Source organism: Mesocricetus auratus, unplaced genomic scaffold (genome assembly GCF_017639785.1).
Source record: "Mesocricetus auratus isolate SY011 unplaced genomic scaffold, BCM_Maur_2.0 Super-Scaffold_100010, whole genome shotgun sequence".
Lineage (NCBI taxonomy): Eukaryota > Metazoa > Chordata > Mammalia > Rodentia > Cricetidae > Mesocricetus > Mesocricetus auratus.
Genome location: NW_024429194.1, coordinates 86,593,081 through 86,618,044, shown reverse-complemented (window position 1 = coordinate 86,618,044; position 24,964 = coordinate 86,593,081). Strand labels below are relative to the sequence as shown.

Below are 24,964 nucleotides of genomic sequence, written 5' to 3'. Positions count from 1 at the left end.
TTAGAAAGGGGACTGCTAATGACTGGGAATGCTGTGGCTGGCATCCGAGAAGGGGAGGTGACCGTGCACCACTTGTGTCAACATTCCTATGTCTGCTAATTGCTGGTTGTAAGGTTGAAAAGATCCTTCCGCCCAGGGGATAACGACAGATCCTGTGACTATAACCCTGCTGTGTCTTATCTCACTCAAATGTGTCTTGTTAAAAATATATAGTTACTGCTTTACTCTGAACTTTGTATGACCTTAAGTAACCATGGAAACTCTGAAATTTGTGACCTTCAATCTTATGGTCTTTCCCTTTAAAAGCTTCTCTTTATGGCTGGTTGGCATTTCATTTCCCCGCCATGGAGTGAGATTCTAGCTGGCCAGCTTGAACAATAAAAAGAAACCTTTGCTTTTTCATTGGAGGTATCTGCGAACCTGGTACAACATAGGTAGGTAGTTAGGTATGCAGCCATGGAGGTCAGAGGTTGACATCATATATCTTCCTCAATCATTATCCACCTTAGTAAAGATTTCTAATTTTTAATTTACATGTATGGGTTGTTGTTTACTTTTGTTTTGTTTTGCCTGAATAAACATGAGTATAGCATGTGCTTGCAGTGCCTGTGAAGGCCAGAAGAGCACATTGCATCCTCCGGGGCTGGAGTTGCAGACATTGTGAGCTCCGCGTGGGAGCTGGGACTGAACCCAGTGCTCTTAACCACAGAACCATCCCTCCACCCTCTTTGTCTTAGTCGGGGCTCTGGTTGCTGTGACAAATACCACAACCAAAGGCAAGCAGGGGGGCAAAGGGTTTATTTTGTCTTACAGCTTATAGTCTGACAGGCAGGGAAGTCAAGGCAGGAACTCAGGCAGGAACCTGGAGTCAGGAACTGAAGCAGAGACCATGGAAGAACCTTGCTCACATGACTTGCTCAGCCTTCTTTCTTAGAGAACCTAGGGCCACCTGCCCAGGGATGGCACCACTCACAATGGGCTGGGTCCTTCCCTATCAGTCACTAGCTAAGAAAATGCCCACAGGCATGTCTTATGGAGGCATTTCCTTAACTGCAGTTTTGGTTTCTTAGATAATTAGCTTGTGTCAAATTGACACAAGCTATCAGCATGCCCCACCCCCACTTTTTGGAGACAGTATTTTGTTGTTGTTGTTGTTGTTGTTTTATTAATTTATTTTTTACATTCCAATCCCAGTTCCCCTTCCTCCTTTTCTCCCACTCCCTCTACTCTTCCCCTCCTCCCTTCTGCTCCTTGGAGAGGGTAAGGCCTCCCCTAGGAAGTGTACTAAGTCTGTCCCATCATCTAGTTGAGGCTGGGCCAAGGCGTCTCTCTATCCCGCCCCCCCCCAAGTCTAGGCTGGGCAAGGTGTCTCTCCATATAGAACGGGCTCCACTAAGTCAGTTTGTGCATTAGAGTTAGATCTTGGACCCACTGCCAGTGGCCTCATATATTGTCCCAGCCACACCATTGTCACCTATATTAAGGGAGCCTAGTGAGTATTTCTTGACACTAGCTACTAGTTTATCTCTCTGGATTTTCTTGCCTCTGCCTCTCCCAGCATTAGGACAGCAGAAGTCAGATGCCACACTTGGCTTTTTGCGTGGGTCCTTGCACCTGAACTCAGAGCATCATGCTTGTGTGGCAAACATTTACCAACAGGGTTGTCACCCCAGCACTCTCACACGTCCTTTAATTGCTGTGGTATTGGCTAGACTTCAGTTTGCTTCCTGTGCTAACCACAGCCACTTAACCAGAGTCTGCTCCTTCTGTCACACTAACCACCAAGGTCAGCAACTTCTGGAAGCCACTAGGGACCCAAAAATCTTTCTGGCATGACTATGGCGGCTGCGCCTTCAGTCTCTCACAGTGAGAAGGGCAGCCTCACCTCTGGGCTCCGAGGCTGCATCCTTGCGGTGGGGGTGGGGGTGGGGCAGGAGGAAGGACAAGTCCAAAAAGCCTTCTGCACTCCACTCAGGGCTTGATGGCTGTCCACTGCCCAGGTGTGTAGTCCTCCCTCACCCCAGGGCACATCACTGCCCCGTACCCAAGCAGAGTTCTTACCGGAAGACAGTAGGGAGCAGGGTGTGTGGGGACACCTGCATCTGGGCCACTTACCCATGATCCAGCAGTTGGGAGCAGGTGTAGGAGGTTCTCGAGTTCCAGGTCAGCCTGCACTGTGTAGCTAGACTCTGTCTCAAACAAGACAGAAATAGATAAAAAATGAAAACTAGAAATTATGAATGAGCTGGCAGCTATAATAAACAGTAGAGGGTGATATAGTATTGCCACCTATAAAATGTCTTTGATTCTCATAACTGCAGAGGGAAAAAGATGAAAATCACAGGTGCACACTTCCGGTTAGTGACCCCGTGACCTTCTCAAGGTCGCCCCATGCACCCATGCCATGTCCTCCCTTCCCAGGTCGCAGCCGTCTCTCCTTTCATCGCCTGAGCCTGGCTCTGTGGGTTCCCCTTGCCGGGGAAGCTTACCAGGTGACACTGGGAGCATTAGCTGGCAGTGAGGCCACCACAGGGGGTCAAGGACAGAGGACATGCACGCATAGGACCAGCTGCCCAGACAGAGACAGAGACGACAGAGACACCCCAGGAAGGGCATCACACCGAGACTCTTGTCTTCTCCCCTTGATGACATCAGCACGCCAGAGCCTTTCCTGGCTGGGCTGTCCACACTGTGTCAAGCCGGGAAGGAGAAAACCCAAAGGAGGGACCAGGCACTTAGTGTGATGTGTCTCCTTTGAGTCCCTCCACGTGACGCCTGTATTATGTGGTAAGAACCTGATGGATTAAAGGAGCCGACGGTCAGCAGGAGGTGAATTGGATTTTTAACGTCTCTAAGCCGGCTCGGATGCAGCGTCACGGGTCCGGGATGAACGAGCTCTCGTGACAGCTCATCTGGGGCTGTATCTCAACAAGTTCCCTCATCTCCACTCGCGCACACCTCTCTTGACAGGGTGCTCACTACCTTGAGGGACGTCAGCAGCCCCAGGGTGGACAGGGCTTCTTAAGAGTGCTCAAGAGCTATGGCCTGTAAACTCTGCCGCCAGTCCTGATTTGGTTCTTGTGGAACCACGCAAAACAAGCTTGCAGGCCACACCCCTGTCCAAGATGACGAGAAAGGCTTAACACGCAGTCCTGCTGGGCTGTGAGTGATATCTTTGCCTTAAGAGTTGCTTTGCTCAAAAGGAGAGCAACTAGCTACTGCCTTGGCAGTGGTGACTATATCTGGTGCTTGGGTTCCAGTGCCGAATGAGGCTCACTCTCTGGGGGAACTAACGACCAAACATAAAAGGTAGATGCTGACGGCAGAGGTGCAGTCATGTGACAGTCGGCCACCCATGTGAAAACGGCATCTAGTGTGTTTACACTTACATACGACCCAGGTTTTTCTCTAATTTCCAAACCTTTCATGCCCCTGAGACACTCTGCACCCACTAAGTAGCCACCCTCCCTCATAGACCTATACTCTGTCCGTTGTAATTTGACATTTCATAGAAAAGGAGCTGTGCAGTGTCGTGGTTTGGATATAAAACCTCTTCCATGACTCCTGTGACCAGGAGGGCTTGTTCTCCAGATGGTGGCACTATTGAGACATGGTTGCAGCGTGAGGGCACGGACTTTCTCACTGATGGGCTTCTAGCTAGCTCCTAGCTGGACATACCATTGCAGGGCGGGGCCTAGTTGGAGGGAGTGCACTATTGGTGCCCCTGAAGGTATGCCTCTTCAGCATCCCCTGCCTTCCTGGGTGAGCAGCCTCCTCCCGAACACCTCCCTGCCAGGCGCCTGGGACCCAAAGCAATGAAGCCAAGCAAACACCACTAACTCCTCTAAAACCACGGGTCAAAGCAAGTCTTTTTAAAACCACAGGTGTCCAGGAACCAAACTCAGGTCCTCATCACACTGCGTATCTTACCAACGACCACCTCCCCAGCCTCTGCCCTTCGAGCCTATTTACAAGGCAAGGCTCCCAGGGCCCCACCTCTTAATCTACTGAGCTGCTGATTAGATTTCCGCAGAAAAAAATCTGGAGGGGTGTGGCGTGAAGCCAATCTCTCTCAGGTACTCTGTTGAGCAATGGAAAGCCAGCAGACACACTGTACATATAGTTTATATATTACACTGTACATATAGTTTATATATTACACACTGTACATATAGTTTATATATTACACTGTACATATAGTTTATATATTACACACTGTACATATAGTTTATATATTACACACTGTACATATAGTTTATATATTACACACTGTACATATAGTTTATATATTACACTGTACATATAGTTTATATATTACACACTGTACATATAGTTTATATATTACACACTGTACATATAGTTTATATATTACACTGTACATATAGTTTATATATTACACACTGTACATATAGTTTATATATTACACACTGTACATATAGTTTATATATTACACTGTACATATAGTTTATATATTACACACTGTACATATAGTTTATATATTACACACTGTACATATAGTTTATATATTACACTGTACATATAGTTTATATATTACACTGTACATATAGTTTATATATTACACACTGTACATATAGTTTATATATTACACACTGTACATATAGTTTATATATTACACTGTATATATAGTTTATATATTACACACTGTACATATAGTTTATATATTACACACTGTACATATAGTTTATATATTACACTGTACATATAGTTTATATATTACACTGTACATATAGTTTATATATTACACTGTACATATAGTTTATATATTACACACTGTACATATAGTTTATATATTACACACTGTACATATAGTTTATATATTACACACTGTACATATAGTTTATATATTACACACTGTACATATAGTTTATATATTACATGTTCCGATACCGTTCGTGGTCAAGCAGATTCCCAGGCTGGCCTCTGCCGGGCAGTGCGTAGGCATGAAAGTGGGCAGAGCACCAGGCTTTTCTTCAAAGAGTCGGCCACAGCCATAGCCCTGCCCAGTGAAGGGCTTTCTTGTGAAGGGCTGTGGTGGCCATCACTACCGGCTGGTGCGATGGCTGGTCAGGTGAAGGGCTTTCTTGTGAAGGGCTGAGGTGGCCATCACTACCGGCTGGTGCGATGGCTGGTCAGGTGAAGGGCTTTCTTGTGAAGGGCTGTGGTGGCCATCACTATCGGCCGGTGCGATGGCTGGTCAGGCACAGGGAACTGCTGCTCCAGCCAAACGACCTGAGCTAAATTCCCAGAAACCACACGGTGGAAAGAGAATTAACAGCATGAAGTTATCCTTTGACCTTTAAAAGGACACCTGCTATTTCTGTCTTCACCCTCAACCTGACACCGCCCCCATTTGTAACCACAGAGGCCAATGGTTACTGTTTCAGAAGATTTTGTGTGATTCTCCTCACTTTGGACTTTCAAAGTGCCCTCTAGCTTCACCCAGTGAGTACACACCCACCCTCCTGTGGCTGTGCGCTCCCAGGACAATGCTGTCCTCAAGCAAAACATCATCTCCATCCTGGTCGTTCTTTGCTGTGTTTTTCTGTTCAGTGGTTGAATGAGCAAAAAAAAGCTTTGCTATTTTCAGTTGTATTAGCTGTGTGGTTTAGGGAAGCTACCCAATTTCCCAGAACCTTCCTATTCTCATGTGAAAAATAGACTCGCCCTTGGGCGCCTGTGGCATGGGTTGAGAGGTGACATCTTGGTCCATCTCAGCTGCCTTAGCAGGCACTTTACACTTGGCAGCTTGTGCGTGGCAGAGATGGGCTGCTCACTGTCCTCAAGGCTGGAGATCCAAGGTCAGGATTCTGGCAGACTGGGAGTCGGCTGAGGTCTCTGCTTCATGCACAAGGCCTCTTCCATGTGGAGAGGGACAAACAGGCTCTTGGACATCTCTTAAGTTTGATTTTGCATTTATCTATTTATCTATCTAGGTGTGGGGATTCAGTTCTCTCCTTTCACCGTGTGGGTCCTGGGGACCAAACTCAGGTTGTCTGCCATGACAGCAAGCACCCTTATCCACTGGTCCATCTTGCCAACCCTGTTTTATTATGTATGTTGTGTATTTGGGCTCCTGTGTACATGTATGTGCCTAGGTACATGTGTATGTGTGTGAAAGATAGGGTGGCCAGAAATCTCTTGTGTCTTCTTATTGCTTGTTATTTTTATTTTATGTGTTTGGGTGTTTTGCCTGCATGTGTGTTTATGCACTACTTGCATGCCTGGTGCCCACAGTGGCCAGAGGAGTCATCAGATCCCCTGGATCTGGAGTTACAGGTGATAGTGTGCCACAGGGTGTGTGCTGGGAATCCAACCTGGGTCCTCTGGAAAGGAACCAGTGCTCTTAACCACTGAGCCATCTCTCCAGCCCTTGTCTTTCTTCCTTTTTGGGATAGTCTCCAACTGAACCCGGAGTTCATTTGGCTTCTGAATAGCCAATGAACCGGCCCATAGATCCTCCTGTGCGTGGACAGTGCTGGGATTACAGGCATGACACCACACCTGACATTTTTATATAGCCGCCAGGAACCAAACTCAGGTCCTCCTGCTTGCACACTGTGTATTTAACAACAACCACCTCCCCAGCCTCTGTCCTTCGAGGCTATTTATAAAGCAAGGCTCCTGGGGCCCCACCTCTTAATATACTGAGCTGCTGATTAGATTTCCTCAGAAACTCTGGAGGGATGTGGCGTTCAGACCATGATGGATGGCCACACAGAGCCTCTTGAGACGTGGTGGGTGTGTGAAGGAGAGGCAGGCTTGGAAGTCAACCTCTCCCTTTCCCGCAGCCGCATCTCCAAGCCCACGGTGCTGGGGAGCCTGAGCAACCCTGCCAGGCCGCCTTGTCCGCCTCTGCTCTTCCCGAACACTGTCACTCCTCTGCCCCTCTAACTGCCTCCTGTCCTGGGGCACTGTGGGCCAGGGTGCTTGAGTCACTCCTTATTATCCATGTGTGGTGTGATACTGCAAAAGCCACTTGGCTTGGTGGCTCCTCCCACAGTCCACTACCTTCCTTCCGCTCCCAGGTGGAGGGGACCAGGAGGCTCCCCTGAGTTTAGGAAAAGGAAGTCCGGTCCCGTCTATGTGGGGGAGCAATACAGAGAGTTTGCAAATGGTGGTGATAGAGGTGTCCTAGCCGGGCGACTGGGGGACCTCAGAGCCCAGTGACAGGTTCTGCAGGGAAGTGTTCTAAGGGCGAGGTTCCCTAGTCAGTCCCCTTTCCTTGCTGAGTTAGCAGAGCTCTGTGGATGAGGCCCCATGGAAGAGAGACAGCAAGAGGCTCGAGGCCAGCTCCCTGGCCTTCACGGCACGTGTCCCTTTACTTTTTAAACTGTGGGCATGCGGTGCTGAATATGGTGCTAGGCTAGCCCTCAGCCTCTTCTGGTTGACTCAGTCAGAGCTCATTGGACCCCTGGGCCACCCGCATGCCCCAGTGGATGGCTCCCAGCATCCTAACAGGGCTAGTTCTGGCCTCTAGTGGGGAACCAACCGGCATTTCCTGCCTGTGACAATCACATGGCCTTTGCCAGGAAGGGATGGGACACACTCTCCTGTCCCCATTTCACTTGCAGGGGACAGTGTGGATTCTGACTCTGGCTGGAGCAACCGTCAGGGTGGTTGTTTTGAGTCAGCACAGGTGGCTGGGGAGTGGCACCAACAGGAGCCAAAGGGTCCAACGAGGGTGCCATCTAGATGACTGAAGAGCCAGGAAGGTGCCATCTAGACTAACTAACGAGGCAAGAGGGTGCCATCTGGATGACTGAAGAGGCAGGCGGAACCCCCGCTGAGGGAGGCAGGTACAGGGAGCCTGGGCCAGAGCTGCAGTGTCATCAACAGACCGAGGACTCCCTCAGTTTCTAGACGAACACTGAGAGCTGACCTGTACTTTGGAAAACGCCCTCTTCTCCAAGTGTGCAGCTGTAGGGGAGGGAGAGAAAAGGCAGGGGGCCACTGCAGTGGCCCAGGGACTCTCGGAGTCCCACCAATGTCTCCTCCCAGAGCCTGGAAGGAGCCAGCCAGCCCACCTCCACACAGCAAAGGGGCCAGCATGTAAGAATGTCAACCCAAAGTTACAACCACGACAGGGGCATGACTCTGGGAAGACAGCATCCTTGTTGGAGGCTCCCTGCATTCCTTGTGGTCTAGCACAGGGTGGTCTCCGGTTCTCACCCTTACTTCTACCTCGGTATTCAAGGTTGAGAACTACATGGACCTCTGGGTCCACCCTGGCCCTAGCATTGTCCCCGCCGTCCACATGCGTACCTATGTACTCGTATTCACTGACACACACTCTGCTGCCCAGCACCCACTCCCATTCACTCTGCCCTGAGTGCTGGCCATTGAGGCCGGACGGGCCTGGGCACATCGGCACAGGTGGCTCTGGGTCTCCTCCCAGGCAATGTTCTGCTTGCTCTGCCTGCTCTACCTGGGTGCCACTCTGCAGCCTGCTCACCCTCATCCCGCAGAGAACAGGTGAAGGAATTCTAGCCCGTCCTCCTGCACAGGACACTTAAAGGGCCACCTGCCACCGTTCAGGGCTGCTGTGTTTCTGTGTCTGCCTGCTCAGCCTCTCTCTACCCTAGCTTCCTCCCCTCCCCTCTGACAATAAAGACCTTGAGTGGCTGAACCTCATTTCTGAGGATGTGTGTGACCACAAGTGACCTGCTCAAGGCCCTTCTGGCCACTGGGAAATGTTCATAGAGGGACACAGGATCTGGGAGTGCCTTGGGGCTTGGGGCCCTGGTTCTATTACTTATGCACTGTGTGACCTTAGAAAACCACTGATCTTCCTTCGACTATCCAGGGGTGTTGTCACAGGGTGTGTCAAATGGCATCCTGCAAGGGTCTCTGCAAACACATGCTCCTGAAAACTTCTCGAGACTACCTGAGCAGCTGAGTGTGGGTCTGTGGGTGGGTGACCAGCAAGGAGGAGCCCATTTCTGCTGGCCTTTCTGTGTGTATGCTTTGAGATGCTGCGGAGTTCTGCCAGCACCAGAGGAGGGCTTGACCCGGCCACTATTTCATCAGGGAGGGAGGCAGTTCTTAGACATGAGCAATGAAGGAAGGACTCGCTTTTGTGAGTATTTGTGATGGTTCAGCTTGTCAACTTGGTGGAACCTAGAATCATCTAGGACAGCAGTTCTCAACCTGTGGGTCATGACCCCTTTGGGGGTTGAAGGACCGTTTTATAGGGGTCACCTAAGACCATCGTAAAACACAGATATTTGCATGATGATTCATAATAGTATCAAAATTACAAAGTAGCAACGAAAATGTTATGGCTTGTGTCATCACAACATGAGGAACTGTATTAAAGGGTCATGGCATTAGGAAGGTTGAGAAGCACTGGTCTAGTAAGCAAACGTCTGGGTGTGCTCATAGGGAAGTTTGTAGATTAGCCTGAAGAAGGAAGACCCAATGTGGATAACATCCCCCAATGGGCTGGACTCCCAGGCTGGATAAAAAGGGAGGAAGCCAGTTGGTACCACCAGCGTTTGTCCCTTCCTGCTTCCTGACTTGTGGAGATGATGTCGTTCAGTGTGACCTGCTACATATTCCTGCCTCCTTGACTTCCCCATCGTGACACACTGCACCCTTGGAGTGGGCCAAAATAGACTGTTGCTCTTAGAAGGTTTTCACCACAGCAGAGTCAAAAGCAATTAATAGAGTGCCGTGGGAGTCTTTTGATCCAGCGCTTCCTGAAGGTACATAGAGTAATCGTGTGTGGGCTCAAATGCTTCACTTCCCATCTTTAAAATGGCTTCTGTCTTTAAGATGGAAGTCCATCACCTCCTTGTGGGATAGGTGCAAGGACTGAACAAGGTGGCCCAGGTGAACACTCAGTATCCAACAGGAGGAAATGCCAGGACACAGCCCTTCCATCAACCCCCTTTCCCAGCCTACCCCACTGCCCTTGAAAATCGTGCCAAACCAACACCCTACCAGACCTGGTCCTCCCTACAGGTGGTGTCCGATTGGTACAGTCTTTATTGTTTCTCCAGCATTTTCCAGAAGAATGGTGTCATTCAGGGGCCATAGAGGATGGGGGGAGTAAAAAATACCATAAACAAACTGAACAGAAACTTAGGAGGGCGGCGAGAAGAGCTGAGATGGGGCATTGGGGGTAGAGAGGTGGGAGACCCAGGCAGTCGGCGCCACTTAACTTTCAGCCACCAGAGAGGAGAACTCTGCAAAAGAAAAGCAACACTGTTACCACTTGCGATGGATAGTGTCGGCTGTGCTCCAGCTGTTTCAACTCTCTGTGTACAGAATCTTCTTTGGCTCCCACAGTCGCCTTACTGTTGGTCATGATGCCTAATCTGCAGGTGAGGAAATGGAGGCTTCCAGACCAGCAGTTTCTTTGCACAATTCTGCTGTTAGACACAAGAAATCAGAGTAGTCATGGAATTCGTCATTCAGTGTCTCTGAGAACCCCGTGGGATTCTGGTCTGCCAGTTCCTATCACCCCTAGAAAATGCATCATTGAGATATGAGAACAGAGTGAGAGGTTTAGACCCTTCCTGGGAAAAATCCTAGCCTGCTTCTGTCCCTTCTGTATCCATGGAGGGAAGCAGGACCAGTTTCCTGGGGGAAATAAGTGATGCATGAAAAAACAGTGTGAAGCAACTTCCAAAGCCCACCAGAGGATCCTGGGAGCCCCCTGAAGTCTGCTGTGTCTGCCCAGTCTCTACAGGACATGTGTACGTCATTCTTGACTTGTCACCCTGTACTGAGGTTATGTAAGTGTTAACCCCAGAGAAGTTGCAGAAGGGCAATGGGATTCTTCCTGCTACTGTCACATTCTGCAAATATAAATAACATTTTCAAACTGACGACAGCTTCATCAGCAATCCCGTGCTGCTGCCCTGGATCAGGCTCTGGGGGGTTGGGGGACAAAGACTGGACTTCTCACTTTTCTGAGCTTTGACCTGAGAAATAGACACCGCACCCTCTTGTCCCCAAGGCGATGTCCCTGGATGTGACAGTCTGCACTGTGACTCAAGGTGGGAGACCTTGAGAGTCCATGCAGGTGAAGTTCTTGAAGCCTCCAAAGGCTCTTGGGTTGAGTGATGAGTGGCACTGGTGGGAACTCAAATAAATAAACCCTGAACACTCCAAGAATTTCTCCCAGGCCAGGCGTCAATCACTTCTCTTCTCAGCCAAGGGCATGAAGGATGGGAGGGAGGGGTGGTTTGTGAGCTGCCTTGATCTTACTGTTAGAACTCTCACTAACATTGTGTGTGGTGTCCACTCTGAGTGTCTGTGAGAATCCTCGAGGCATTCATCAAATGTCTACAGGGGAAGAAGAATCCGGCAAGTATTGCCTCACAGGATTCTTAGAGCTACCACAGGTAGACACTTTCTTGCCTGCATTTTACTGGTGGGGAAACTGAGACCCCAGGGTTTAGCTCTAATATGGTCACAGCAGCAGATGGGATCCTGGCCACAGTCGCTCTCAGATTCCTTCTTTACTGGGAAGATTTGTGACCTCCTTTAACCTAAGTATAGAGTGACACACATCCCAGCTCAAATATCGCCACTGCTGGCTCTGTCACACTAGCCCATGTTTATTGACTTCAGGGTCTTAGCACACGAGGAAATTTTTCTGTCTCCCCTGCTGTCTCCCTTGTTCACCCCTTTCCCTGTGGCTAGTCCTGTCTGGCACCCTGCAGGTGAGAATAATTGAATGTTGAATGAACAGATGAGGGGTGAAGGGTGATATTGCTTATGAGTCCTCTTTAGGATTCAGCAAGCCCTGGGAAGTACACAAGTGATTCCCATTTTACAGATGGGAAAATGGGGGCTGAAGTAGTCAGGGTCAGAAAGAAAGGAAATGACAGGGCTCTAATTTGTCCAGTGGCCCAGATCCTGTAATGACAAAATCCCCCATATTGCTCACACGGGGCTATCAGAGGGGCTGGGTTTTATAATCACCCTAGGGTTTATGGGCTCCTGACTGCTCCTCAGCAAAACGACTCACCTCCTACCACAAGCTGGGATCAGATGCCATCTACACAGGACTGGGTGAGGGGCCCCCAGAATGGGACTCTTTTTGAGAGCCTGGTAGCATGTTTTGGACTCACAAGGTTTCTAAAAGCCCGATGCATCAGAGCCCAGGGTCTTCTGTGACTTAGTTAGGCTGTCCTTAAGGCCACTGAGCCTGACTTTTTGCAGGATTCTAATTTTATCTCCCCCAGTACTCTGACCAGGGCACTGTAGACAAATAAAGCATGGCCACTGTCCCTCTTCAGGACTCTCGTGTCTTCCTGGGGCAGCGTTCTTAGGAACTGCCAATTAACTAACAGCTTCCCTGGCAAAGGTCTCCTCTAAAACGTCTCCTCTCGCCCCAAATGAAGCACATGACAAGCACCCAGACTTTGGACCATCTAGGTTGACAGATTTGGCGGTCGGGTCTTAGATGTGGCCTGGGTGTGGGAAGGCGGTGTAGGGGGCTGTGCTCCGTCATTCTCTGGGTTCCCTGGGCCAGATGTCTGACCCCTCCAATCCCAGCTGGAAAAAACGTCCTTTTTTGTTCAAGGACATTTTCAGAACATTTAGAAAAATGTTCTTACTTGGCATTTGGAGCCGGGGTGGGAGGGTGAGGGGATGAGGGGGTGGGGGTTCAGGGGGTAGGGGAGGACCAATAGTTCCTTTCCTTGTCGGTTTGACTAGACACTCCTGCCTCTGTTTCCTCATCTTCAAAGGTGGGGCCCATGAGACTAGCTGCTTCTTGGGGCTGCCAGCCCAGTCAGCACCGCAGTCCTCCTCCCGAGGAAGCTCTCAGCTCTTGGCAACCGCTGTCATCACGCCACTTCTATACCTCAAGCCACTCCGACCAGCACACAGACACCTGATTGCTACCTGGCACAGCGAAAGGGGCCCGTCATCCCCATCTGTTACCGTCGCCCCCGTTGCTGGTGTGGGTCTCCATCACGGCATCTGCCCATGACCTTGTAGCCACCCTGGACCTGGGCCTGTATCTTGTTCCACTATTACCGGCTAGGTGGCCGTGGGCCACCGTGCTGCCTCTCTGAATCTCCGCGTTCTGCTTTGTGAAGTGGGAATAATGCCAGTTCACTCGACTTTCCTCTGGAGCAACAAGGAAGGGCATGAGCATACTAGTGCGTAGGAGGAGGTCTCAGCATACCTGAGCCGTGGAGTAACTGTCCCCTACAGCAATTCCCCAAACCAAGGTCAAGGATGACGAAACCAGGGCACCCAGGAAATCCAAGTGGCTCCTGACATGATCCAAGTTAGAACCCCACCTCTATCTCCTCATCTGTAAAATGGGGACATCCCTAAGGCCACGAGAAAGACTGCACGAGACACAGGTGGGAGGCACCAGACACAGAATGAGTAGAACCAGGTCAGTACCTGAGGAAGCACGGGGGCAGGCTTTCTTTTCTCTTGTACGGTGTGCAGGAGGAGCACTACTCTGTGGTCTGAAGCCCACCCCGCCCCTCTGAGGACACTTTCTGATGTCTTCCTTGTCCAATCAGAAAGAGAGGGAGACATAAGGGAATGCAGCAGGAGGAGGGGGGGCAGGCAGAGGGCTGGTCATTCTGCTCTTTCCCTCAGGAAGCTGAAATTAGCCTAATTAGGGCCGCCCCAGTCCTGGGTGCTGTGGGGATCGGACAAATTTAGAAGCTCCTGACAGGTGAGTCCAGCGAAGGCTGACAGCCCCGAGTGAAACTGAGACTCATGGAGTCAGCGTCTGGAAGGCCTGCCTTCCCTCTGTTCTCATGACCATAGCAAGGGCCGGCTCCTGGTTCATCACCTCAGCCCCGCCTGGAAATAGCTCCGGGGCTCGGTTTCTCACAGATAGGTGCCGTAACCAGGATCACTTTCTCCTGCTGCAGACCTAGGAGGCAAGGTCACTCGGGGTCAAGCCAGGCAGCCACAAGGAGTGGCATCAACAGTCCCGGGGGCCCGCTGTTTGCCAGGCACTGCCGGGTGTCCTATCCCATTTTGGCCTCACTGGCTCTGAGCCTCATTGTTTATGGGGAAACTGAGGCAGGGTCCCAGCTGGAGGATGCTGACTGAGCCTGGCTGGGCCTGGCTGTGTCTCTTCTCAAAGACTGATTGGAAGGGACCTGCATCTGACTCTGGCTGCAGCCTCAGCAGTGGAAGGAGAAGGATGAGCGGAGAGAGGACATCTCGTTCCTCCCTGACCGCTGCTCCATTTTTCAAGAGGCCGGTTACGTAAGTGAGCACTGCACCCTCTCCTTGCTCCGTCTTATCTAGCGCAGCATAAGGCCAGAGCTAGCGGAAGTCCACCCGGGAATAGAGGAGCAGATTGCTAAGCATGGAGACATTTATAACTCCGGAGGCCTGCTTCGAGGAGGAAGCCTGTGGAAAGGAAAGCCAGGTCACATCCCGCCAAGGGCACGCGTGCCCCGTGACTTTGGCCTTCAGCGTTCATGGGGCCTCAGTTTCCGCAGCTCTCAGTGGGGATGTGGCTCTTGCCTCCTAGACCTCCCGGGGCTGCTGTGAGTTGCAGTGGGTAAAAACCAGACACTGCCCACCTAAGGTCTGGGGGCTGGCCCTCACGGTCAACCCCATATCAAGTCCCAAGGGGGCAGGCAGATGGGAACCGCAGTGAAGCAGGGGTCTCCTGTCCTCCCTGCCCTCTGGTCTCACACCCAGCTCCATTTCGGTGTGGGTTAGGGTTTGGAGCAGGGTGGTTTCCAAGCCAGAGCAAGAAGGCCGAGGGAGTGTGTATTTTATACCAACTTCATGGATGAGGACATGGTTGCCCAGGTGGGAAAGCCAGATGCTCTCAGGATCGGTGTCTACGCACAGGAAGGCTCTGGTTCTTGTTACCCACGACACCTGACCATCACTCCCCCCACCCCCAAGTAGTCTGCTAAGGATTTTTCTGGAAGGGAGCAGAAAAGCTCCATTTCCGAGATGATACCAGCTGCGCTTTCAACCGAAGGAGCAAACCACAGAACGCAGGTAGACACTTGAGCTGCAATTGGCACAAAGAGCGGGCAAAGCAGAACCATCACTAGGTCCGGGTCACAAGGGGAAGGATGTCCAACAGAGCACACACTCCTACAGGCGTGTGGTGTAAGATCGATCTGAGGTGGTGGACAAGAGAAGTGTGCCCGCTTGCCTTCACAGCCAAGCAAGCCCCAATGTGTCCCGAGGCTCGGGTCTGTGTAGGGAGCAAAGCTAGGCTTGCTGGGAGGCTCTGTGAGGGCTGAGTCAGCTGGATTGGGGAGACCTGGCTGTAGAGCCCAGGCGCACCTGGCTGCTGACCTCAGTCTGCCCTCTCTGTGTTCCTTGTACACCGAATGTGGAAAGCCAGGCTCTGTGTCTGGCCTTCGTGGCCACAGCTGGACTGTGGGGCCCTTCCCCCTTCTTTGTGGCCTGGCTCTGCTTCCCTTCTTCCCCGCTGGCCCCAGCCTTTTGGGGTGGCTGTCGGCAATCGATCCCATCTATAAACGTCTTCAAACTTCCTGGAGGCAGCTGCGCCACATACGAGAGTCTGAAGGAGCGATGCTATAACTGTGTCTGCCTTCTCCTCTCCTGCACCTGGACACTTAGAGAGCCATGCAAAACATCATTTTCCTCAGAGACACAGGCAGAGCCTGGGACAGAGTCGACTTCTGGGTCTGCATTCCCGGAGCACCTGTGGCTACAGGCCCCAAGCCCATATGCACGTAGAGCCCCTCTCCACACTCTGGGGTCAGGCCTGCTCCTTCCTGCAGCCTTGTGGGATTCGTATGCATCTGCTCTCTCATTTCCTCACTGACTGACTTATCATCCCTTCACTCGCTCAATCCTCTCATTCGGTCCTTCCTCCTTCCTTCCTCCTTCCTTCCTTCCTTCCTTCCTTCCTTCCTTCCTTCCTTCCTTCCTTCCTTCCTTCCCTTATTCATTCACTACACAAACTCCTCTTGTTCTCCCCCACTGTGCACCAGGCCCTGTCTTGGGTACTGGGGTTGGGAACAGAAGAAGGCCAAGTTCCTGCTTTAGGGACACCCACGTGTGGTGGAGAGAAGCAGGCCGTGAAGTCGGCATCTGATACCATCTTACGCTGCTGCGTGTTTACTAAACGTCGACAGCACTCCAGCATGAAGCAAGCATCACAATTCATGTGCTGCAAGCCAAACGGAGCTCCACACTCAGCCTGACCATCTCTCTCTTCCTAGGTGCAGAGGGTTAAACAAACCCTTGCCTCTGAGCCCACTGCCCCTGCCACTAACGCGGGAAGGTAACAGTGCCCACCTTGCAGACAGATAAGGAGATGTGGAGGGCCGTGCCGGGGGCCGTGCCTGGCACACCGGAAGGGCTGTGCGAAGCTAAAAGTGGCTGCTATGGGGCTTCAGCGTCTAGGTCGTGATTTATGGTCTTTCACGCAGTATAAAGAGCCCCAGGGACAGGATGGGGATCTGGCGTTGGTCCTAAAGGCCAGGGGACACTGTGACTTGCCTGGCTCCCACAGAACTTGAAGCAGCCTCAGGCCGGTAGGTGGGGCTCGAGACTCTCTGGTCACAGAACATTCCGGGCCCCGGAGAGAGGCTCTGCCTCTGGTGCCCCTCTTGTTTGGCATTCTCAGTCCTACTTCTCGCACTGGGCTACACAAGGGGGAGGGGCATCTGCGTCTTCACTAGGGAAGCTCAGGGTGGGGCCCTCAGTGTCACCTGAGTCTCATCTTTTGTCCCTGCTGCTGTGCTCCCCCCCCTCCCTGGACCCTGGAGTGCTGTGTGGGCTGCACAGCTTGGTCCAGGCCTCCACCACGCTGTCAGACAGACTGGGGTTGAGACCTGAATCCTGAACATATTGTGACTGTGGCCCCCTGAACTGCCTTTTTGTCATGCGTGTCCTCTGTCATCCCGGGGGAAAATGAGGTTATGCCACAGAGCCCAGCTCCAGTCTGACATATGTTATATGCCTAGGGAGTAGTTCGGGCTCAGTCCTGGCAAACCAGTCTCTGGCTTGTTTCTAAATCTGCCCTAACTGATCCTGCCTCAGTGCCTTTGCTGATGCCAACACCATGCCTGGGCCTGCCCCTGCTTGCTGATTCCCGACTCGTAGCATTCCAGCCTCTTGGCCTCCAAGCTCCAGCTGCCTGCACCTCCACTCTGCCTGGCACAGACCAATGTCTCTAACCCCGGATCTGGAGATCTGAGACCCTTCCAGGGTTACGGCCACCCTATCTGAGTACTCCAAAGTCCAAACATGTCTGCAAACCAATACACCTCTGCTCCCGAGCTTTTCAATGAAGACACACTCACTCAGCCTGCATGACCATTTGTGTGTGTGTGTGTGTGCGTGCAAGGCCATACCCAGAATGTAGCTAACATGGATGGTTCATGGCTGCCATTCACTGGGTACTTACTAAGTGCTGGGTGCTGCTTTCAGTGCGCCCATGTTTTCACGGGTAAAGTTTTATCTGTGAAACTATGAATGGGGATTACATGGTTTCTGCTCAAAGGCTCCTTCATCGGGACCTTCGTCCTAATTATCTTTATTTTGCCTGATGCTAGGCATCCCATTGCTCCTTGGGAGATGCCTGTGGATCTTTTGGAAGAGTTTAGTTGGTTCTTTAAGACCAAGTATGGCAGACGGCAGGGGTGGGAGGAGGGAACCAGGTCAAGGCCTGCCCTGGTTTTCTTCCTCATTTAGGTTGACTGGGAATAGCCAGCTTGAAGACCCTGCCTCTGGCTCTGGGCTGCGTCTCAAAAAATGGAGGGCAAGTTAAGTTGCAGTAGACGCCAGGTCCTGGGGTGGAGTTGGTGGGAAGGGGGTGTGAAGGCAACTGTTGCCAGAATCACTAGGAACTGTCAAGTCACGAGGTTTCTCTCCCACACTCTCTGCTCAGCCCCCCTCCCGCCATCAGAAAGAAGAACGTTGGGGGTCCTACGGCCAGGGCGCCCCTGCACTCGAACTCAGTAGGGATTCTTCATACTTGCTGCCACTGTAACTTCCTTAATAACTTCCCACGTACTTGCAGAATCTGTACGTTCCCCAAAGCAATTTGTGTTCACACCATTCACAGGTCCCAGGATAAGCTCATGCACCCCACGTGCCAGGCAAGAGAACCCAGCCACAGGCAAGCAAGGGCTGTGCCCAAGGTCATGGTGATGAGAAGCAGAAGGGAAGTGTGGGGGTCTGGACATTCCCATCAGGCAACAGATATTTACTAGGTTCCTGATTCGTCTGTGGAATAGACACTGGGGGCTTAGAGTGCAGATGCAACCAGGCCCCCGTTTCCCTTTCCTTTAGTTAACGGCACACAAAAGGCGCTTGCTCGGTGCTCGGCGCCTGCTCCTGGCCCGAGCATTTTACACACTAGCGCACCGCATCCTCATGGATTCCCCATGAGAGGAACCATCACTCCCTCAAGATGAAAACTCTGAGACCCAAAATAGTTATGCAACTCCCCTAGCGAGGCTGAGATAGTTTTCTTTGCTATCTGCTTAAAAGGCTGCCACACAAGCCAATGGTGGCAGAGCATGTTGCTCAGCCACATTCAGACTAGACCCAAAATTCCCACCACACCCTGCATCCAAACTCTCCGAGCCAGGCTAAGATTGTGAGCATCCTTTTGGCCACCTGCAAAGTATCAAAAGAGATCTGACAGCTCTGGAGTGCACCCCATAGACGCCGGACAGGTTAACCGAACAAGGATGTGGGGTAGTGGGCCACCTGGGCTGTGCCTGGGCTCTGAACAAAGTTGCTGAAGCCTCCAGTGCATCCTAACTCCCAGCTGGGTCCTGGGTGACTGTTATTCCCTGGCTCTCCAACCATGAAGGGATGGTGTATTTGTATGAAGCCAAACACCTATCTGAGGTTACAGGACACCAGGGAGAGATGCTGAGAGGGCAGTAGATAAGGAATTTCCATCCTTGGAATTGGATACTACAACAGCCTGAGGGTCCTTGGGGAATCAGTGGGCCTGTCTCCTCTGGTTACAGACATGAGCCTCGGGTTCAGAGAAGGAGAGACACTGCCCAAGGTCACACAACCAGTGTAGGCAGATCCTGGATCAGAACCCAGGCCAAAAAAGCAGGGAAAATCTCCAATTCTCCCTCCCACATTCCTTCACACAGCAGGAAAGGGGGAAAGCCAGTTCTAATGGGTTACTCATGTATCTGTATCTGTATCTGTATCTGTATCTGTATCTAGAGAGAGAGGGGGAGAGAGAGGGGTTGCTCTGGTTGTCAATGGGGCTCTCTGACCTGGGTTTTCTCTTTCTCATCCCCTCTTCCTTTCAACAGACCAAAACTTAAGCAGCCACACACCCCAGAGTCCCAATGTTCCCAGAGTCATGGTCACGGCTACCCACCTTCAACCCCAATCTTGCCATCCCCATCCTTGTCCCCAGCGGCCATCAGCGTCTTTGTTTCTTTGGGAGACAGGTTTCTGGCATCTGGGGAGAAGCCCTGCAGAATGGACCTGGAGGAGAAAAGGGAGAAAATGGGAGGGGCTCAAGTCAAGGTCACCTTGTAGAACCTCACTGGATGGTGGGCTGGCATCTGCACAGGGCAGGGGAAGCTGGGATAGGCAGTATGGGGGGTATGGGCACATGTGCACAGCTAGGCTGGCCAGCTAGTCTGGTCTGACCCTTGGTGGGTCAGTGTGGGGTGGATGACAGTTCTCTGTGCAGGGTTGACCCAAGTTAAAAGGACACTTGTCTCTGCTTATTCAATAAATATATAAAAGCTGGGGTCGCCATACTGATTGTAATAGGTCACCTGCATAAATGGGGAAGAGGACAAGTCGACCTCCTGTGTGATGGACACTCTGATGGAGGAGGCAAAGGGGAGCACATGCCTCCTGCCCAGGTGAAGGAGGAGTTGGGAGGCTCTTTAGACATGGTGACAACTTGAGGTTAGGGAGCATTTAGCATGTGACTGCACATGCATGTACATGTACTTTTCAGACATAGATAGGCGGGTGGAAGAAGGTTCTAGAAGAAGGTGCCCTTGGGGTAAAATTTGGAGGAGATACAGGACAGATTGAGGAAGTTCCTACTTAAAATGTATCCCTAAACACCTTCCTCCTCCTGTTTCTAACAGCTGGGTCATCAAATACAAGCCAGGTGGCTGAGGCAGACAGGGGCAGAGGGCTCTCTGCTGATGGGGGTTTGTCTTCCTCTGTGCTTTGCTCCAAGGACTCTGAAGTCCCAGAGCTGGCTCTGCCCGCCCCCCCAGCTTGCCTAGAAGTTGCTTAGCTGCAGTTCTGGTCCAGGGGCATGGGGTCTGCGGAACAGACCGGGTAAGGTGCCTTTCAGACACATGGAAATCAATGACACTTTAAGGAGAATGCCTCCTGCCTTGCCTGTGGTGGGAGGCAGCTAGAATAAGTGCCTCCTCATTGGTATTAAATTATTAAGTAACTCCGTTCCATTAGCGATATTAAGTGGCTATAATTTAACCTAGTTAGCTGCCCTCTGAGCTGAGGGTTTGACCCTCCCGGAAGGAGGAGGCATCTTTCCCTGGAGTCTGGGACATTGCCCTGGGGAGACAAAGTAAACCCTGCATGCTATGCGGGTACAGAGCGACTTAAGGACATAGCACCAGGTCCCTCCCCCCCGGGTCTCAGTTTACCCCAGCTCATCTTCCTCGATGAAGCCACTTTTGTCTTTGTCCAGAATATGGAACACCTTCTTCACATCATCGGGGCTCTTTTTCTTCAGACCCACCATCTGGAAGAACTTTTTGTGGTCGAAGGAGTCTGCAGCTGTTGGCGGGAGGAGGAGGTTAAGGAAGGATGGAGAAGGGCACCGAGAAACGTCAGGGAAGGGAGTGGTGTTCTAGCATTGGTTAAAGGACACCTGCCCAGTTGTGGGGAACAGGGGGGCAGAGTGAGCCCAGCTAGGAAAGAAGGCTCTGGCCAAGGTCGTATCTTCTTGGCTTCCCCATATATGCACTGAGGAGCCACCCAGAGCCTGTCAGCCGCCAGAGAACTGTAATTCTAGGAATCCTTTTTGGGTGGTGCCCAGATGGGCTGCACCTGGGCAGGCAAGGGATGCTACTATGGGCAGAAGGACAGGCAGCTTTCTCTCTTGGCCCTATACTGTCGTCAGAAAAATCAACACATTTCTGTCAAGGTCACATCATGGGAGGGGGAGGGGAGGACCCAGAAATCCTGCCCAGACTCAGAGACCAGTGGCTGGGGGGTGAGGGATGGGTGGGAGGACGTAGGACTTCCAAAGGCTCAGTTAAGTTTTCTTCTCAAGGTGTCAAGGTGACTCAAGTCACAGTCATAGAGCTCTGGGAAGGGAAGGGGGCTTCCTGTAGCTTCCTGTGTGTGCCTGGAAGAAAGAGGGCTAAAAAAAATACCAGATGGGTGTCCTCCTCAGTCAAGAGACTCTTAGGAACCGTGGTCTCCCCTCAGCCCAGAGCTGGAGGGAAAGAAATTTGCTCTGTCCACCTCTGACACATCAAAATGAGATCTGAGGCCACCCCTAGCTCTCATCCTTCGTGTGCAGCCCTGACCTTCTACATCTTTCGTCCTACTCCAGCCTCAGTTTCCCTACACGGGTGAGAGGAGCAGCATCTAAGCTAGAATCCCTTCAGAGTAAAGAGGTTACACAGTTGAGTGGGCTCCCTCTCCAGGACTACCTAAAAGGATTGGCAGCTGGGGGTTCTAAAGGGGTGCTGCGCAGGGCTGGCCAGGGATGGGTGCCTGCTGTGGAAAGGTCACTGTGCGCTGAGGTCTGTCCTGGTAGGGGCTATCTTCCAGGAAGTCTTGTTGGGAATGGAGGTGGAGGAAAGGGGTCTCTTGGAGAGAAAGCCCGGGTTTGTAGCCCCTTCTACACTTCTCAGAGGAGAATTCTGGTTCCTGCCCCAGAATCCTAGAGCTTCCTTCTTCCCACCCTGGTCTTCGTGCTTGGTTCTGGACCCCAGAGTCCTCCCAGAGAGGCCACCCTTCTGCGCCCTCAACTTTGTGTGGCTCAGGCAGGGCGCACAGCCAGCGCAGCTCTTGGAAGGCAGAGGACCAGGGAGCCAACCCCGAGGATGGGGACCGATGTGTGGGCGGGAGAAACTGGGGAGGCTTCGTAGAGGGATGCGGGGTGCCCTAGGCGCGGGAAGAGGGCAAGGGGACAGGGCCAGGCAGGGGAGTGCACTGCTCACCTGCAAAGGCTCCTATCGCCTTCTTGATGTCCTCAGCGTTGAGCAAGTCTGTCATCGACATCCTGCAACTGTTTGAGCGGGCAGAGCAAGTGCGAAAAGATTAAAAAGTGTTCTTCTCATCCTTTCTGCTCATATGACCAGCGCTGCAGTGTCGCGCGCCAGGCGCACGCCCGCCCGTCCTGGCTCCGCGCCAGGGGGCGCCCGGCTCCGCGCGCAGCTCAGCAGCTCAGTCCTGCCGCGCCGCTAAACCGAGAGGACCCCACGCCCGTGGTTCCTCTGCATCCTGGAGCTCCGACCTGGACCCCGCCGCCAGGGGCCACCTCCTGATCTCAGGGGCCACTAGCAGGGAATGGAGAATTACCTAGCAGTCAAGGGCATACTGCAGGCAGCGAGGCCCCGATCTGGGCTTCTCGGATAATGTCCTCTCGCTGGGGGGAAAAAAAAATGATGCTGGCCAGTCTCCACCCCAGTGGCCCTCCTGGTCTTGTACTCATTCTCTCCCCTGCGCTTCCAGAAGCCTCCTCTCCTCTGTTCTGGATGCAAATTTATGCCGCGAAAAATCGGAATGCCAAGGTCTTGAAACCTGAGCCACGGGACCCAGGGAGGAGGTGTCCTGGACCCGGACAGACCTGGGTGCAGAGGCTCTGTCTGGGCTCTGTCCCTCACCTGACCAAGGCAGCACATTCTGAAACTTGATTTGGTTTCTGAGAGAAGGTCCCAGCACAGAAGACCCCTTTCTCGGACTTCCGGACCATCTTCCCTCTAACTCCCAAAGATCCCCCTAAGGAGTCTAAGCTGGGGGAAGCTCCGTGGAGTAATTACCCACCTTTCTATTTGGCCGTATGTTTGGGGTAAGGGGTGGCACCATCAGACCACACTTTCTAGGCCACCCAGGTTTTGTGATCAGAGCAACCCATCTAGGAACCAGGGCACTTTCCATCTCATGGACCAGGGTACAATGCCATCTTCCCCGGATCTCCGGGGATTCAGACTGTGCCTAGCAGCCTTTGAAGTATTGAGAACTGGAGTGAGATTCCAGAGGCTTGGGTTCTACTTGTGGGCATCACTGAATCCCTGCATGACCTTGAGCTATAACCTTTATCTCTGTGTTTTGGTCAGCCTGCGTTGTGTTGGAGGTGGGTGTACCCCTGTGTGGGACCTGATACAGGTGAGCCGTGTCTGGGTTAGTGATGATACTGGGGACCAAGGGACAGCTGCCCAGCTGCCCAGTAGCTCAAGTTGCCTGACACTCACTGTCAACACTGTCTCCCCTGACTGAGCCCTGGAGGACTGCCCTTCCTGGAAACCTTAGGAGTAGCTGGCTCCAGCTGCCCCCTCCTGGTGAGTCAGCGTCTTTGGGCCAGAGCCTACCAGCTGGCATCGGGCCCCTGATTTCATAGCTCTGGGCATGAGGCCTGCCTGAGACCCCTCAGCTGTCCCAGACCCTTGAGCTGCCTTAGCTCCTATGGCTCCTGACTCAGTTGACTCGGTGGCCTCAGCCTCGGCCCCTTGTTCCCAGCTGGACTGCCTGCCCCAACACGCCAGGCTTCTGTGTTGTCATGTCTGCATCCAAGCTCTGCTTACCCTGTGGCCTAGTTACAGCATCTGTTTCCCCAGCTGGAGACCCTCGCACTATGCGGAACCCGGAGTCTCTAAGAGCCCAAAGACCCCTATGAAGGCAGTGGCAGAGCAGGGGCGGCTCTGGCTCATTGACTTGGTGTGCTATCAACCTTAGATACCCTTCCTCAAGCCCCCTGCTCAGTCCTACAAAACCCAGTGCATCTGAGCCCCATGCTGGCTCCTGCGCCAAAGCTTACACCACTCCCCACCCGCCTTCTCCCTCCTCAGCTGCTGCTGAATCCTCAGCAGCTGGACCACCTTTTCTGGGCCTGAGACCTCCTCAGTGAAGCGTGGGTATGGTCAGCTCAGCCAATCAACTCCCCACCCATGTACTTGCTTCCCACCTCTCTGCCCTTTGGCCTCCTTGATGGCGCCACTAGAGTATGCATACATATGGCTCTACCTTTTAGGTCTGACAGACTGAGAGCTGAGGCCCAGCCTTGGGAGAAGGATTTGCCCAGGCCACCCAACAGGCAGGTAGAGAATTCAGGAGTCCCACCCTCAGCAACGGCCACTTTGAATCTAGAGAAATGGCAACATGGCCATCCCTTCCATTAGCCTGATTCGGCTCTCTCCATCCTCCATCCAAAGAGGCTGTCACTTACCTTGAATGGGCAGAGGCCGGAGCCTGTACAGCAAAACTGGGCTGGTGGGAGATCCTGTTGGGAAATGAGACGGGTGGAGGGACAGCCATTTAAATAGTCTTCAGTCCTGGCTATTTTGGGAGGTGCCGCTCCCCCAGCCCCTGGCCCCCTCCCCTTCCAGTGTCAGGTCCTCCCCAGCCGTGGTGCTGGGTGTCTGGATCACATTCACCCCCATCCAGCTCTATTGAGCCAGGCCTATTAATAACCCTTGGCCCCTACCTCCCGACAGCACCCAGCACCGAGGTCCAAGCAGGGCACACCTCTTGCATGAAGCCTTCCATGATCACCTCAGGTGATAGCCACACTTTGTTCCAAGCTTGCAAGTAAAGGAAGAGGGAAAGAAGAGAACAGGGTTTCTTGCACATACTATGTTCTTACTACACCCTGAAATATTGGGGTGATAGCTGTGGCAGTGATGTGGGGTGCTAAGGGCCTGCAGATCACGGTTCTAGACCTGCAGCCAGGACCTAAGCTGGTATTTCCATGTAAGTAGGCCAATGTCTGGCAGAAAGAGATACATTGCCCACTTTTGGATAAACCTCTTCCTCTGGGCCTCAGTTTCCCATCTGTGAAGCACAGCTATGC

At 52.3% G+C, this 24,964-nt stretch overlaps 1 protein-coding gene across 1 annotated transcript; it reads right to left on the bottom strand.

The window, feature by feature from the left end:
- Window positions 1-9,990: 9,990 nt before the first annotated feature.
- Window positions 9,991-24,460, bottom strand: Pvalb (parvalbumin). The gene is made up of 5 exons (XM_013111056.3): window positions 24,341-24,460; window positions 22,116-22,183; window positions 20,586-20,718; window positions 19,322-19,431; window positions 9,991-10,208 (listed from the first exon to the last, which is right to left on the bottom strand). Exons 1-5 carry the CDS (start codon window positions 24,427-24,429, stop codon window positions 10,180-10,182), a joined length of 429 nt encoding a protein of 142 aa, XP_012966510.2. The 5' UTR covers window positions 24,430-24,460; the 3' UTR covers window positions 9,991-10,179.
- Between the last annotated feature and the right edge of the window lie 504 nt (window positions 24,461-24,964).

What these genes read in the sequence shown, in the direction of transcription:
- Pvalb (XM_013111056.3), bottom strand. Translation starts at nt 24,429, where the DNA reads ATGGCTGTCCCTCCACCCGTCTCATTTCCCAACAGGATCTCCCACCAG. An exon ending in CCGGCCTCTGCCCATTCAAG is followed by an intron (nt 22,184 to 24,340) that starts GTAAGTGACAGC and finishes CCGCTCAAACAG; the next exon opens with TTGCAGGATGTCGATGACAG. An exon ending in TGGCAAGATTGGGGTTGAAG is followed by an intron (nt 10,209 to 19,321) that starts GTGGGTAGCCGT and finishes TTTCTTTTGCAG; the next exon opens with AGTTCTCCTCTCTGGTGGCT.